Source organism: Necator americanus, chromosome II, assembly GCF_031761385.1.
Source record: "Necator americanus strain Aroian chromosome II, whole genome shotgun sequence".
Taxonomy (NCBI): Eukaryota; Metazoa; Nematoda; class Chromadorea; order Rhabditida; family Ancylostomatidae; genus Necator; species Necator americanus.
The window spans coordinates 36,296,589-36,312,429 of NC_087372.1; the positions used below are offsets into that span (position 1 = coordinate 36,296,589).

Genomic DNA, 15,841 nt, shown 5'->3' on the forward strand with positions numbered 1-15,841 from the left:
TATAAAAAAAACCAGACTAAACTGTAAGATTCATTTTATCCCAAAGAACTAGACAATCTACTGTTGGTGATCACTTCTCTCGGTGGATGTCTGGCTTGTAATTGGGGTCGGCTGCAGCCGTAATGCTCTTCGCGTAAAGGTCCAAACGCTGGGTCATCTGAAAAGTAGAGGATTTTCATTTTGATTCGCTTTTAGAGAATTTATAGGTGAATGATACCCTGAAACAAAGGTGGTCTTTTGTTTGCCTGCACAAATTCAGATCGATTTCGACTACGAGCACGCCGTCCTTCGTACGGGAAAGTCCCTGTAGAAAATCAGGATACTATTGATGTTATAATTTGAGCAACTTTAGAACCTCTCAAAGGATTTGAGTTGTACAGAAGGATCGCAGCGCGTCAACACGTCACCGCATCACGATCTTCCGGTGCAAAACAATTAGCAGAACTTGTTATGAATATCAAAAAATGTTCAGTATTTGTGAATTTGTAGGTAACACAACATATTTAATGGAAATGGAGAAGAACAACTGACTGGAGTGCGACTTCCATCTGGTGCAGCAACGTAAGCGCTACCGTAGAATTGACCGATCTCCTTATGAGCTGAAATCCGAACAAGAACTAGTCAAAGTGCTTCCTTGAAGCCGTTGTCTACCTGTACTTTCTTTAACTTCAACCTCGTGAATTAATTGACGTCCTCTTCAACAAAAATGAACTGTTTCGTCTGCATTTCGCAGTCGTTTGTGTTAACAAAGTCAGAGTTACCTGTACGTCCGTCTCCCGATGTGAACTCGTTCGGGAAAGATTCCCTTCCAACCCTGTTGATAGGGACGGTAAAGCAATGGTTGGCGATAGCTGCACTGCGAGCTTCAATTGCCCACATTGGTTCACTTAAAAGAAGTTTTGTCGGATCTTCCGGACTGGATTGAAATAGAACAATGAAATTCTCCCACTTCAGGCTTAACTAATGTCTAACTTCCACCAACGGCTTCACTGTACCGTAGGGGCAATCCTGGTTCTTATAGTCTTTTTGCCAGTGTTCGAACAGTAACTGCTACAGTACCATCGATGTGGCTGTAGTTGTTGGGTGACAGCGACGCTCAGAGCCACGTTCACATATCTTCTGCGCACACTGACACACGCTTGCTCTGTCTTTGTCCTGCTCCAATCAAACGCACATCGCTGCCGCCCGGATAAATATGCATCCGGAGTCTATCCATCATGAACCGACCCCACAGAAAGGTGAAATTAAATATGGAAAACTACTCAACGATCCTTCTACCTTAAATTCTCAACCACTTCAGCGCAAGGGTTGAAAATAATCTCAGCGCCATTTAACGCATACATCATCCAATTCTGAGGGTGGTGGCGACCGTAGCACACGTTTATGGCAATTTTTCCTAAAATATTTCACATGGAGGTACTGCTACTTCGAATAAAGTTCTTGGGAAAGGCAAACATACCAAAAGCAGTATCAAAAACAGGATGACCAAGAGTTGATTCCATGTAATACGTTGACTACAAATCAAAACATTGATTTATGAAGTATTGGTACTATCGATAAATGTTGTCAAAGAGAAGAAAATATTGAAATCGTCCGCTCACCTCAGAGAAGTCACCGATCCTTGGAATGTGATTCTTACGACTTTTACCGATAACTTTTCCCGAGTTTGAGATGACGACAGCGGCATTCCAGAGAACATCGTCTTTCGATTCGTCTCTTTCTAGGATCGAAGACACAATGACAACTCCATATTTTGCAGCTATCTGTAAGACAACGCAACAGAAGATAAATGCACAGGACGGTGTCATTACTTTACAATACAATCCTGCTTCACTTAGTTACTGTTGCGTATAAGTCTTATTTAAAAGTAGGCAGAATACGGGCGCAGAATCTCAAAGGCTAATCTAAAATGAGTTCTCAGTGAAACTATAGGCCCTAACGGTGGCCTACTGCGAAAAGAAAAACACAAGGAAACTGATTTTAACCGATTATTCAGACTTCCAGTGATTTTTAACTGATCAGAACGGATGAGGAAGAATAAATTTCTTGAGGAATTGGTTCTCATCCATTTTGATTACATAAAAACAGACCGCCCCACCAATGTTGTTTCCTGCCGGGACCGCTACAAGCTGGCTGAGCCCTTAACTATTAACGAGATAGGGAAGCGCGCGTTGGTTTCAAGTGCAAATGGGACATTCCGCAGGAGAAATAGCTTATGAAACATTGATAAAGGGAAACAATAGTGTAGAAAAACCTAATTTTTCATGTTCTACAAAAATTCCGTTACCTGACTAAGAAACTTGGTTGATGGGCCGTGCTCTGCCGACTCTGCGAATTCTGTCCAAGGAAGTCGTTCACGTGTGCAGAACGCAAATGGCATAGCTTAAAATATCACCACTATCATTTTAAAGACGTGATTTCGTGTCGGGAATTGCAAATGCAACTCATTCGCAATCCAGAAAACAAAAAGGGCGGAACGAATTGCAGCTTTGTGCACAAAATATCACATTGCTCTTTTTTGCCGACGAATGTACTCATTCATTTTTCTCGGGATGTTTTTCGAACTCATCTTCTTTACCCTATTTTTTTCTCTTATGAAGGAGTCTGTGAAAATATTAAAGATGAAGCACACATACTCCACAATTCGTGCATGCAGATGATGTTAGCTCCAGCAAGAACAGCGGCATCGATCATATGGGCAACCTTTTGATGGATCGCTTTTCTTTGTTCCTCAACTGGAGCGTTCGTCGGCAGTACAATCGAGAATTGAATGGCTGCCACTTTGACCTGAAGAATAGGCAATTCTTTGACAGTATAACGAATGAACCTGTTATTATATTCAGTAGCATTTTTCTTATGAATCCTCCAACAAACTCCCTATATCCGGATCAAAACGAGATCCTCAAGATCAGTGCAGCTGCATTCGCGCCAATGCTCGAAGAGATGCAATTGAGGTGGGAGTTACGAGAGATCAGTGAAGCTGGTGAAGGTCCCACTTCGATCACAGCCGCTATCTGAACCGCGCCGCCTCGGCAGCGTCCGCTCACGCAACTGCACCGAGCTCCGGACCACTATGCGCACTAGAATTGTTCCAGCTGGTTGAACTCGCTCTAGCGGAGAAATTTGCCGTGACTGGGTCCATTACTATCTTGTAGTAATTTGTCAAAATTAATTCAATTAAAAATAGACTTACGCTTTATGCAACGAAAATACATTTTCACCCGTTTAGCACCGGGAATGTTCGTGCAAAAAGGCTAGGTCCCGCAACGAATCAACCAAATGGTATTGGACAGCAGGATTTGAAAAATAAATTGTCGGTAGTTTCCCTTCTACTGTATGTATCCTCTCAAGGACAGATACGCCGGATACAGACACTGGTCGTTTTGATGCTACACTATGTCCACTGTTCCGCTACCTTCTGTTGCACAGGCGCTGATTTTTCCTTCTATTTTGTTCTTTTTTTTTGTTGTCAAGATCGTCCCTAACGATCATATCGATCATTCAGTGGCGATTACTGGACCCGTGGACGACAAAATTAATAAGAACTATACCTTTCGTGGTGCTCGCAATTGCTCTGGTTCAGCAGTGATTTCGTATCCACGTATGTCAAAGTTGTTCTTGGTGGCTATTTCCAAGGCATCCTTCGGGATTTGAAGTTCACTGAAATTCAAGACAAAATCAAATTCTACAAAAAAGCTGAAAAATATAAAAATCAATAGGCAGAAGATTTTGGAATATGTATAGAAGTTAGAAAGTTCTACCATTTCTACTCTACCGTTTTCGTTAGGGACGAAACGATTACATCTATGTATGTATTGTAATTTTAACTTAATTTAAATTTTTAACTTTAATTTTTTTTTTGTAAATTTTTGTTTGATTTTATTTAATTATTTAAAAGAAAACAGCTTACGGATGACTTCTTCCATAGAGGATTCTGTGCACTTCCTCGTAGGCGGGCCCTTTTAATGCCTCTTTCAGAGCTGCATCAACACTATCGAAATCAAAGGGGGAGCTCATTTCTTCCTAAATATTTTTAAAAAATTAATTTAAAAATATACGTTATGTTCCGCTCGGATAACCGCAATGTGAGGATTGCGCCAAGACAGACGGCGGTGATGGCTCGAATTGTTGCTAAGTATTGCGGTCGCTCGGATAAACATGAGTACTTGGGCTTATAAATCCGTAAATGTACATATTAAACAGACTGGAAAACCCCGAATCAGAAAAAAAACTATTCAGTCTGAGCACTCTTCAAATACAATCAAATTTATTTGTGTAACAGGATTGAACGCAGATAGAAGTTTATTGAGAGGAAAAACGTCCATGCAACTCAATAATAAATCAACGAGTCTGAAAAATATGCAATAAGTATGGAAATGTAAAATGAAAAGGTTTAAAAAATGTGGATGGAATGGGGAAAACACTAAAGAATTCAGGAACTCATATAGTTTCCGTTCTGTAGTGGTTCTGTAGTGTTTTACCCGTCATTTTTGTAAAATTACCTATACTATTCTGATCGAGCTGTGAGTTTCATATCTACGCTCGTGAAGAACAAAAAACCGCAAAACATGAAGTAAACTACCAAACAAAGAGTATAAATTAGCCCAAATTGGTACTTATAAAAAACAAATAATAAAATACATTATAAAATAATACATACAGCACAACAAAATATATTATAAAGTTATATTATTCGATAAAGAACCGCTTCTTTAATAAACATTTAAGAAGCAAAAGAGCATTGAAATTAATTAACCAAAAACAAAAAAATCTGATGAGGAATTCCTTTCTAAAGCGAAAAAGTTCAATGACACAGCACAGCACGCTGATCAAAACCATCCCATCAATCTTGTCCATCCACGGTTTGATCAACGATACTCAATAATACGGTGGTATAGGATACGGATCCTTCAGATCTACGAAAAAAAGAACGAACACTACATATATGTTAAGAACAAGTTCGGGAAGAGTCACAGCAAAAGCAGGATGAAGTGGGCTATGTACTTTTCTTCCATTCTGTTTACTACATAAAATAATCAAGTTACCGTAGAGGAAAACCGTGCAAATAGTCAACGATTTGATCTGGAACCGGGATAAGAACCACTCATGGCCACCGACAACACCGACTGCGTCATCATCCTGTTGATTTTGATTGGCTCCATCAAAATATTTTCCGTATCACTTGCTACTGCTGATCCTCTTATCTATTACTTCTTCGATAACAGTTTGAAAATTTAAACAATAATAAACTGTGTATCGTTAAACTCTGTTCCTGTACTGAGTGGTGATTATTAGGTTGATGAATAAATTCTTTCCATTTTTTTTTACAAATCACTTTCCTTGTTTATTCGTTTGATTCTGGTGAAATGTCGTATACTATTAGGTTGAGTCGAAAGTTCTCGAACAATGTGGTAGTGATGACTTCTAGAGACCATCACTCAGCAAAGAGCTGACAAGAATGGACGTGTTAGCATGACGTTGTTGGCCACTGTTTGATAGAGTATAAAAGGTTCTTCAAAGTGTTGGTTAACAATCACGCCGAGCTAGTTCCTTTCCTGCCACCATGTCATGCAATTTCAAGCCGTCTCCAACGCAACGTCATACTCTTTCTCCCTCTATCTGACCAAGAACCCGCGGATATCGATAGACGTCTGCAAAAAGTTTACAAGGAGCACGCCCCCGCTAGAAGTACAGTCTACAAATTGGACTCGAAGTTCGCGTCGGGCGACTATTCCATAGAAGATGAAGACAGTTCGGGACTCCCGATGGAGTCGGATTTGGACTTGCTGTGGAGACAGGTGGAAGCCACTTGCCACTGTCAAACTACTCGCAACTTACAGTCGCTCTTGAGGTGAGTCAAACCAGAGTTGTTCGCGGATTGAAGTCAATCGGCAAGGGGCGAAAACTAGGTCGATGGATACCACATGCTCTGACGAAGAAAGAGTGGACTGCCGTGCTGATACGGCACTTTCCCTCCTCACGCTCAAGCGCACCCACACTTGACTTGGGTACATAGCCACCGGGGATGAGAAGTGGATTTCCTATTCTAACATTCACCGGCGTGCCCAATGGGTTAACAAAAGTACGGATGCAAAAGACGTCCCTAAACTCAACGTACACGCCAAAAAGGTTGTGCTCTGCAACTACGATCTGCCTAAACGTTGGCAGAAGACCATCGATGCCAATGGGGCATACCTCAAATGATTTACAGTTAGTTCTGGTACGTGGTGGTCTGTTGCGTTACCAAGTCTAGCTAATGAGGTAAGCACTAGCCAATGTGTGGCTGTTTGAGTTCGCCTACCGTTCGGATGCTTTCTGTAGGTGATAAGGCGCTTTAGAGAATAAACCACTAATGGCTTTGATTTCTCCAGGCTCTGACGAAGGCGAAAACGCCAAAACGTTAGATGTTAATAAGTATCAATACCAATAGTGGTCACAGCTCAAGCAAATCAGTAAACAGCCACGTATTCAACGAGCCACGATTTAAGGGCAGTCGAACATGGGCAATTCTAAGAGATGTGCCAATAAGCTATTTTCGACTGGTAAGGAAGTTCTTTCTTTGAGACAGAAGATTGTCTCAGAAAGACAGACCATCCACTTTCTCCACCGATGTCAACAACATCGAGCCACCCCGCATTTCATAGCCAAGAAGCGACTCCACGAGATAAGCGGTGTCTCCAAGGAAAGCCGGTGGATCTACAATGTCGAAAAACAACTCCTGCGTATGGTATTGAAGGCAAAACAGGATCACATGTTTTCTTTGCTCAAGAAGTGTATGTATAAAGGGCAATGTTGTGCACGTTTTGTGCTGAAACGCATTTGGAGGAGAATATTGGGTGAGTGAAAGTCCATTTGTGATTGTATTCGCTCTAGTGCTGTCTAGACTGCAGGAAAAGTTCAGACAATTAATAGAACAACAGAAGGTTAGTGAATATGTTAGATCTACCTCTGTATTTTCAGACCACAACGGCACCATTGTTAACAACAACAGTCCACAACGTTCATTTCGTGTTTATGTGACCGGAGATATACTCATCTCAGCTGATGCGCTGTCCGTCTCGTCCCTAATTTCGCTCCAGTTGGTTCATGATAGGTTGCGACTGAGAGCAAAAGAAGAAGAGCGAAGACAAGAAAATAGAATAGCTGAGCGAGCATCTTTACCTTCCATTCCTTTCCCACGTATGGTGTATAACCCACCGGACCCCAACCCCACGGTAGACAACAAATTTCGAGTGTTTGCAACATTAGTGTATTCCGTTTTGCAGCTGTTTTCCAGAAAAAAACACGTAGAATTCAACCTCTGTTGCGCAACGCCGAAGCCTACGTGAGATCCGCAATGTACAGCTGGGAAGACCAAGGTCTCCGTTATTGATAGGGGAAGGAAATTTGTTGTCTTGTCATGTGAACTAGACATAGCAATAACAAAGCAACATTTTAAGGCTGATATTCTATACGCTTCATCCTCCGCCAACGAATTTAGAAAACAGTATCGCCGTCTAAATAGGGCATGGGTTGAAACAGCGGGAACAGCAGGGCTTCCTAAAAACCTGATCACGAATAACTTCTAATTCTTTTTTAAGAAGAACTTTTAACTTTTAATTCTTTTTTAAGAATTCTTAAGAATAACTTACCTGCATGTCCAGTAATATACACCCTAATTAAAACCCACAAACTCTCTGAAAACGGCCTCGCTTCGAATAATCCAGGTGACTTTAAAGTGAGACCTATCATAAGTGGTATTGGGGGCCCCACAGATAGAATTTCCTGGCTACTCAACATAATCCTAAATCAGCTGCTCAGATATGTCCCTGCTCACCTAAGCAGCTCAAAAAGGTTCCCCAAAGATTTCACAGCACCTCATTTGAACGTGAATGTGTAATCGAGTCCTTTGACGTTACGTCGCTCTATACGAACGTCTCAAACGATGTCGCGAAGCAGGCTGTTCAAGAACTGCTCACGCAGAAGCAGGCTTCATTGAACCATTACGCAAATCATGGCACTGATGAATGAGTGCCTGAATTGCTCTATTTTTCGATGGTCGGAACAGAACTACCGACAACTTAGAGGCCTTGCCATGAAACAAAGGCTGGCGCCCACCCTCGCCATTTTTTCCACGACCAAGATCGAGAAACCTATAATAGATCGCAAACTACTGCTAAATTATCGTTACATAGATGATTACTGCGTCGTCTCCCCAACACAGGCAGAATTAGGCACGTGCTTCAGTCTTCTGAACCAGCAGTATCCGCACATTAAGTTCACAAGGGAGTTCACGTTAAAAAACTGCTTAGCTTTCTTGAATGTGCACATTTACTTGCAGAATGGGATATGAAAGACTAAGTGGTATCGAAAACCCAGTAGTAAAAACATCTTAATACATTATCTTTCAGCGCATCCCAGCAAAATGAAAAATTTGTTATATATAACATGTACAGGACGGCAGCAAGAGCCTCACTGAGTAGCCTCTAATGGTTTTGATTTTTACAGGCACTGTCGAAGGCGAAAACGCCGAAACGTTAGCTGTTAATAAATATCAATTCCAATCTTGGCCACAGCTCAAGCAAAACAATAAAAAAGCTACGTATTCAACATGCCAAGATTCAAGCACAGTCGAACATGGGCAATTTTACGGTTATCGTTTAAAAATTGTAGAATAAATGAAAATATGTCCGAGAACTTTCAAATCAACCTAATATTTGAAAATTCGTTTTACATTCTAAAATTGTATTTGTGGTCCATGAACAATGGAAGCAAATTCCCATTTATTATATATCATATAATTTATATTTATTTATTAACTTATTTGTTTCTCGTTGTTTATTTGCTTTTTTTTCAATATTTATCTGCTCATACTTTACAGCTCCTTTTCACATTTAATTGGGAAAAGAACCTTGCCAAATTCAATCAAAGATTCATCGACACGCCCATTAAACAGTTAAAAATACTTCAGTCACTTTACTGGCTAATTTGATGTAAATCATTTTTTATTTTAAAAAAAATCTTACAAATAGGTTGAAAAGATAAGGATTAAAGTATGAAATAATAGGAATTAAAATACCAAAAAGATAGAGTAATAAAAACAGGTTAAAAGCGACCCTGTTCCCCTCCTTAATAGCTATCTAAGTGGGCTTTCTTCAAACAATCAACCTCAACCTGGAATACAATGAATTTTGTGCTGCGATTCTCGACATTTTTAAGTGATTCGGTCTTTCATGTGACCACATACTCAAATTCTAGGTTATTGATTGACTTTACAAGATCCGGAGATCCAGGGGATAGAACGCGAAGCAGGATCGGAGGTCCACGTGGTAAGCACTGATAATTGCTGGAGATTTTCAACTCTACCTTCTATAAACAGTGTTGGATCTCGAAATGAAGCAATTTTTTAAAATTTTACGACGATTTCTACCCAAAGTTATTTTATGGCATACACCACAGCCATCACGTAGGAAATATAGCCACCCGAGCTTACTTGGCTGCGTGGACAACCGCTACGCATCCGCAGCAACTCGTGCACTCATGCTCTTGCGATTGTTCGAAGAAACATAAGTGTGTGTGTTTCTACGCGATTTACACGACCGCTAGGTTAAGAGTGATCGGTTGAAAATGTAAGAGGATCATCGTCAATACACAGATTTGGGAAATATTGTAACTGGAATGGATTTCCTTAAGAAATGCTTTTTTCTTCTGTATCCTCCTGCTAAGTCCAATAGGATCGTTATAAAATGTGAATTAACTACTTTGAACTGCGAACAGTTTGACCTATAAGACTTTTCAACCGATTTAAAATAATATACTATAGTAACAAGAAATTTAATATAATATATTAAGAAAAATTTTGTTGAAAAACAAAAAAAAAATCAGTTCGCTAGAAAGTGACCGAAATAACGGCAATCGGGTGTCACTGAAACAATGTTCAACTAAAACGACAAAACTTTGTGGGCGGAATTTTACAACGTGACACTTGTGACCGCCTATAACTAACTGCATGTGATGAATGATTGCAAAAATGATCGTCTCCCTGAACTTCCCATGGTTCTCAGAATGATGGATTTCTTTTCATTTTATTTCTTCGATTACAAGATGAAATGCAGAGTTTATTCCTCAGACGAATTGTTATTATTCTTGCTGCGCACTGCGTAACAAAAAAAAATAAAAATGAAATAGTAAATAAATAAAGTATAATAAAATAAAGCAGTGAAGGATAATAAATAATAATTAAATAATAATCAAAAATAAAATAATAATTAAGCAATAAATAATAATAGAATAAATAAATACGACAAATAGCAAACATTGTATCTTCCATAAGAAAATGATCCGAAGCTACACGCTTGTAGTTTTTCTTGTCTCTTCATTGCTAGAAAACATCAAAAGCTTTTATGTTACAAATGAAATACAGGTAGTCAGAAAAAAATATGACCGTCTGATGTTCAGTAAAATGTGAAACTGAAACTGGAAAGCGGAACTTCTGCTACTTTTTTCGAAATATTTTGCTCATTTTTGTATTTTTTATATTTTTGAGTTGACCACACGACTTCGACAGCGATATTGATCCAGTTAACGACAACAATCCAGTTGCGGCAGTGCTTCCAGGCAGATTGTACAATAATGGATTCAGGACGGTAGCGTTGAGAGCGTCAGTGACTGTTAGAAGATGTTCTTTAGTCCGAACAGACAGCGGTCGCGGCAATCCTTGCCCGAAGTCAGGTAAACAGCACGCGGGCGCATGCACTTTGAGTATTTGCAATCATTCATTTATTTCTTGCAGCAGAGCTCCCGTGGAATGTTCAAGTCGAACTTTGCAATTCGATACAGTGTAGGGATACTGTAGAAGAAATTCTGTGTTTATTTGTATCTTTCAAGCTAGAATCTCCTACTAAGATAAGATAGAAGATGATAACAGACTCGTAACTTACAGCAAATCCAGGGGCCAGTGCCTATGTTTGCTCGGATGATCGCTATTCACGTTCACTCGGGACGTAGTAGTGGATAGAGTTGTGGGCAGCGCCGAGCTCCAGCGCGCGCGCGTGGCGGCCCCGCGGGTCTGCACTGCTTGACTGCGTTGGTGATTTCTTCAGGCGACCGTAAAAATTACAGGAATATTGACTTGAAAGTTAGTTATCACCTTATCACATTAAGGGACTATTGAATGTGTTTTACCTCCTTTACTTCTTTTCTTCTATTCTTGTGAATTAAAAGAGCCACTACAGGGAAGCTCACGCCGTTGTGCGAAGAAAATACTTAGAAAATGATTCAAATGGTTTAAATAATATGAACCACGGTGCAGTTGCGTAAACGGCTGCGCGTGAAGCGGCGGAGTGGAAATATCGGGCCGAATCGAGGTGGTACCATAGCCACAGAACGCAGCAAAGAATAGCAGTGGTCCCCGCTCGATCAAAACCGCTACGCTCTACCGTGCCGCTCTGCGCGCATCCGCTTATGTCCGCCTCGCCGCACCATGCTTCATGTCGTTTTGAGTCTACTAGGCAATTGTACGAACACCACCTAAGATTTCTGTGGTGAAAGTTCTTTTCTTCAATAAAAGCGTAAGTGTTGGAAGGAGCAATCCTGTTGCTTATTTACGCAGCAATGGTTGTGAACGTTCTAGGGAAGTTTTTTTTCCCCCTAAGTCCAGCGCTCTGCAAAGGAGAAAATGCTCCAGGAGGTTAGCTTAAAAGAAAGTTGGATAGCCTTTATCCTTTATTAAATCCATCGCATGTCTAAGGGATTGTGTAAGTCGAACGTATAGCGATGTTAACCCTCTTCACAGATGATTTGTGTGGTTTTCTAACAGCTTATCATCGTTTGATTGTGCAAGCATTCGTGCAGCTTGCAGTTGCAATCATTGTAAAGATGGTTTTTTTTTCTTTTTCTTAACACGGCTCAACTGTTCTCTATGCCACTCTGCAATGCTTCGTTCATAGAGCGAGCATCGCAGAGAAAAACGAATGATTTGAACAGGTGCAGGATTTTGGCGCATTTTCTCCTTAGTTATCGATGAATTTCTTGTTATTCTTGCTGCTATTTGGTGAGATCAATTTAATAATCAATAATTTGATAGTTATTTGATGATTAACTGACAATATAAGAATGAGAAAGGAACCAAATTTTGACGAGTTCGAGCATCTCAGAGCTCTGAAATGAGAAACACCATGTGCTCAGCCACATCTTCTCTTCTTCCATTCGTTTTTTTTTTATTGGAATTCGCAGCATAGAGCTTGGCGGCGATTGGAAGAAGGATCTAGACGTCATTGTTGTACTTGGACAGCGTTCCCACGAGAAAAAAAGAACTCCACGAAAAAGGATTCCATCATGTGCATGGTTCTGAATAATCACATTCCTAATGCAGTCTAATCACGCGATCAGATACTAGACCAGATGTTATATCGAATCTTGTCCTTGAATTTGGACGTTTTAATTCTAAAGGCTGCCAAGTACCCCTTTCAAATACGGTGGTGGACAAGTTCAGAACACAGTAGCCATTCCCTCATCAGAATCAGAAGTTCTCAACCTTGAGTGTTAAGTGGTTCTTTAACTCTTATATTGCTTTCTCTTTTTCTTCTTTATGTCGTTGTTCCATTACATAGCTGGAGCATAACTGTAGTCATTACGTAACTAGAGCGCAAAAAAAAGCTTATGAAATGGTTGTTGTGAAAAACAGGGCGATACCTACCTTAGGCAGAAGATTCTGAAGTGCTTGTCGAACATAATCAATTCTAGTAATGTTAAAATACAGCGTATCACGAAACTGACGACGTTGGGGTGTCTTTAGACAACCATAGCGTCAGGAAGTTTGGATTACGAGTATAAGCTTAGCTTCAATTCTCCCTAACTGTGCTGAAAAACGGCGTGGGAAAGGGGCCTGTTTCTGCGAGATACATTAGAGGGCACCTCCTAGGGCGCGATGGCGCTTCCTCACGTGCCTCGTGGGAATAATCCTCGTTCCCACGCCGTTTTTCAGGAGGGCTGGAGGATATCGAACGCTATCACGTTCACGCTCGCAATCTGCACTTTGTCTATATCTTCCTACAGGTTTCTAAACCACGTCAGTTTCCGAATACGCTACCTTCAAGAAAAGAAATACGCTACCTTCAAGAATTTTTATCACACTACGCTTGAGCTACCCTTGAGTTGTCAGTAAATTCCATGTCTTCTATACTCAGTGACTTCGCCATCAATCATGTTCTGCGTGCAAATGAATCCAGTCGCCGATAAAATTGATCTCATTTCTATCTATGAACCAACTATATGTGCAAACAAGTTTATTCAATGTTTCTTAGTTCGACCCATGTTGGTCCAGCGTCCATCAATATAGTACCGGTAGAGACAATCGTTCACAAAGTCTGCGACAGCCCTTCTGCGGAGGGTTACAGCACCATCCTGAAATTACGTAAAAAGTAACACCAACTATTAAGAGTTGGGAAGAAAATTCCAGCAAAGTCCTACGGTCAGTTTTTTGATTATTCCATCAATGGCATCTACTAGATGTTGGGGAACATCATTAACATCCTCATAGAAAAAAACCGTTACTGCATTTTTGTCCTCGTACGTCAAAAATCCACTTCCGTTATATTTCATCTCGCCTCCGATGTGTTGAGCCTGTGATTTCATCTCTGTCACTTCAAGATAAAGGAAAATGATCATCTTGACTCACAGCATCCATTAAATGTTTCTGGCAAATTGATCTGTGTGTTTGAGAACATTCCTCGTAAACTCTCCTGTCGTCGATGGCATCGATGCGCTCGAATAAGACCAATGCGGGAAGTAAGACAGTGATATAAGTGCTTTCCTCCTTGTTCATTCGTATCATTTTCACATTGACAAGATTTTCACATACACGACATGTATGTCCGGCTACATTTTTCAATTCGTTTAACTGACGAATTTACGGATAAGTAAATATGTGCTCTTACCATTCTGATATAAGCAGCACATCTGCGATAGGACTATTTCAAGCTGAAAAGCACTGAGCAACAATTAAACTCGACTGAATTACTCACGCTTATCGAGTCTATCATACGTCACCGAAAAAAAAGTGATTTCACGTCTTATCATTCAGTGTTTCAAAGAAGGAGCAAAATTTGATGTTTCGATGTCGCATTATACTGGAAATACTGCAATTTTCATCGCAAATTCATCAAACGGTTGTATCGACAACCATAAGAAGTTGTATTGAAAAAGTAAACATCAAAAACTCACCGAACTACATAGTACAGTCTGGCCAAAACGTCTTGAAGCTCGCCGCAGGCGACTGCGCTCGAAGCGATGCAGTGGAGCGTAGCGGTTGGGATAGAGGTGAGACCCTTGCTAGCTCCGAACATCACTGTAGTTCGCGATGGTCCTACCTCGATCCTCCGAGTTGCGTAAGCAACTGCACCGAGCTCCGTGTTGTATTGATCCCACTATAATAACATTTCAATTTTAGTTTTTGAGGACTACTTAGCTATAGTCGGGTCAAAATGGCATGAAGCACGGTGCATTTACGTACGGTGGTGCCAGGAAGATTTCCGGCACGCTCCTAACCGTAACGCTCCACCGCACAGCCTCGAGAGAAGCCGAGTACGCAATTGCACCATGCTTCATGTAGTTTTGATTCTCAATCTTACACAATAAGCTATGTAACAGAATAGTGAGAAATGGTCATGAAAGCATCCTGCAAAAGGCAGAAATCCTTCGAAACTGCACATAAAAGGCAATAAATTGAAACATAATACTAAAAAGAATAGTACGAAAACACCGGAATAAATTCCATGGTTTTAAAAGTTTACGCCAGTAAATTTCTAGCAAGTTTTTGAAGTAACGTTCATTTACTGACAGCAAAATCATGACCACACTATGTTAGGAATAAATTTTATCTTATCGTAAACGTAAGGTTATTGAATAGAATGTGTATAATGCATTTTAAGTAAAAATAAAAAAAGCGACAATCCGAATAAGCGAATAAAAAGCACGATTTGAGTGAATGTAACACAAATACACACATTGCGAAGTTTTATCCTTGAAAAACCAGCATCTAAATGAGCGTCATCGTTAGTGAAGGATGACTGCTAAGTTATAAAAAACAATAATCGCACAAAAAAAAATCTCTTGATAACTACCTTCTGTCCTTTAAAGCGAAACTCACCGACTACAATAAAGACAGCATGCCACAAAATTGACGAAGTTGGATTCCCGTCACGAAAAAATAGACTTAAGGCTGTACAAGTGTGAGTGTACTCACGCTTAATTCTTCTAATATTCTTGAAAAACGATGTGGATGGAAGACCTTACTGTAAAAATCCTCCTACGAGGCATCCTACAACGCGCCACCGCTGCACACATACGGTACCTGTGAGCGAGCGGACGATAATCAGTGAAGTTCTCTAGCAGTCTATGAAACTATAAGTAATGCAGGGGCTGGAAGGGAGTCGGCGCTTGTACAAGGTTGACGTTATATTGTGGTTGCTAGGAGAATTCAAATTTGAAGTTAACCTTATCTTTTCCTTCAGAAATGCCAACATCAATTTCTTGCTACGCTGTGCATCAACAATGTCTCTAAAAATACTCGTGCATTATGACTTCTCCTCCGTATAAAAAGCAAAAATACCGCAACTCACAAATATCAGTGAGACCCGAGACACTGTCACTTCTGCCAAAGAGAAAATAAGAAGAAACATAAACGTGCGTACAATGAAAGCAGCTATTTCAAGTTGTATGAAAACATAGACCTAATTTCCAAAGGTTCTGGTGTTTGGTTATCCTTCTAAGGTGATATTAAGCATCATTTCTGATCCGATTTTACAATAAGGTACCAATTGTCCTTATAGTTCAGTATCTAGAACTACAAAGTTCCTAAATG

General features: G+C 40.2%; 2 protein-coding genes across 3 annotated transcripts; both read right to left on the minus strand.

Annotated features, from left to right (window-relative positions):
• Positions 1-70: 70 nt before the first annotated feature.
• RB195_020561 (uncharacterized protein) lies at positions 71-4,017 on the minus strand (the record flags this gene model as incomplete). Its single annotated transcript, XM_064188917.1, has 11 exons — positions 71-157; positions 218-304; positions 532-599; positions 762-886; positions 1,279-1,396; positions 1,460-1,514; positions 1,602-1,763; positions 2,288-2,382; positions 2,637-2,787; positions 3,552-3,660; positions 3,911-4,017. 11 exons carry the CDS (start codon positions 4,015-4,017, stop codon positions 71-73), a joined length of 1,164 nt encoding a protein of 387 aa, XP_064044798.1.
• Positions 4,018-13,269: 9,252 nt separating this feature from the next.
• Positions 13,270-14,324, minus strand: RB195_020562 (uncharacterized protein; the record flags this gene model as incomplete). 2 transcript variants are annotated; one of them, XM_064188919.1, is made up of 6 exons in its annotated part: positions 13,270-13,383; positions 13,450-13,602; positions 13,658-13,857; positions 13,917-13,969; positions 14,049-14,108; positions 14,203-14,324. In XM_064188919.1, 6 exons carry the CDS (start codon positions 14,322-14,324, stop codon positions 13,270-13,272), a joined length of 702 nt encoding a protein of 233 aa, XP_064044799.1. The 2 variants fall into 2 exon arrangements, with proteins under 2 accessions (XP_064044799.1, XP_064044800.1); XM_064188918.1 differs by lacking the exons at positions 14,049-14,108; positions 14,203-14,324 and having other exon boundaries at positions 13,917-13,938.
• Between the last annotated feature and the right edge of the window lie 1,517 nt (positions 14,325-15,841).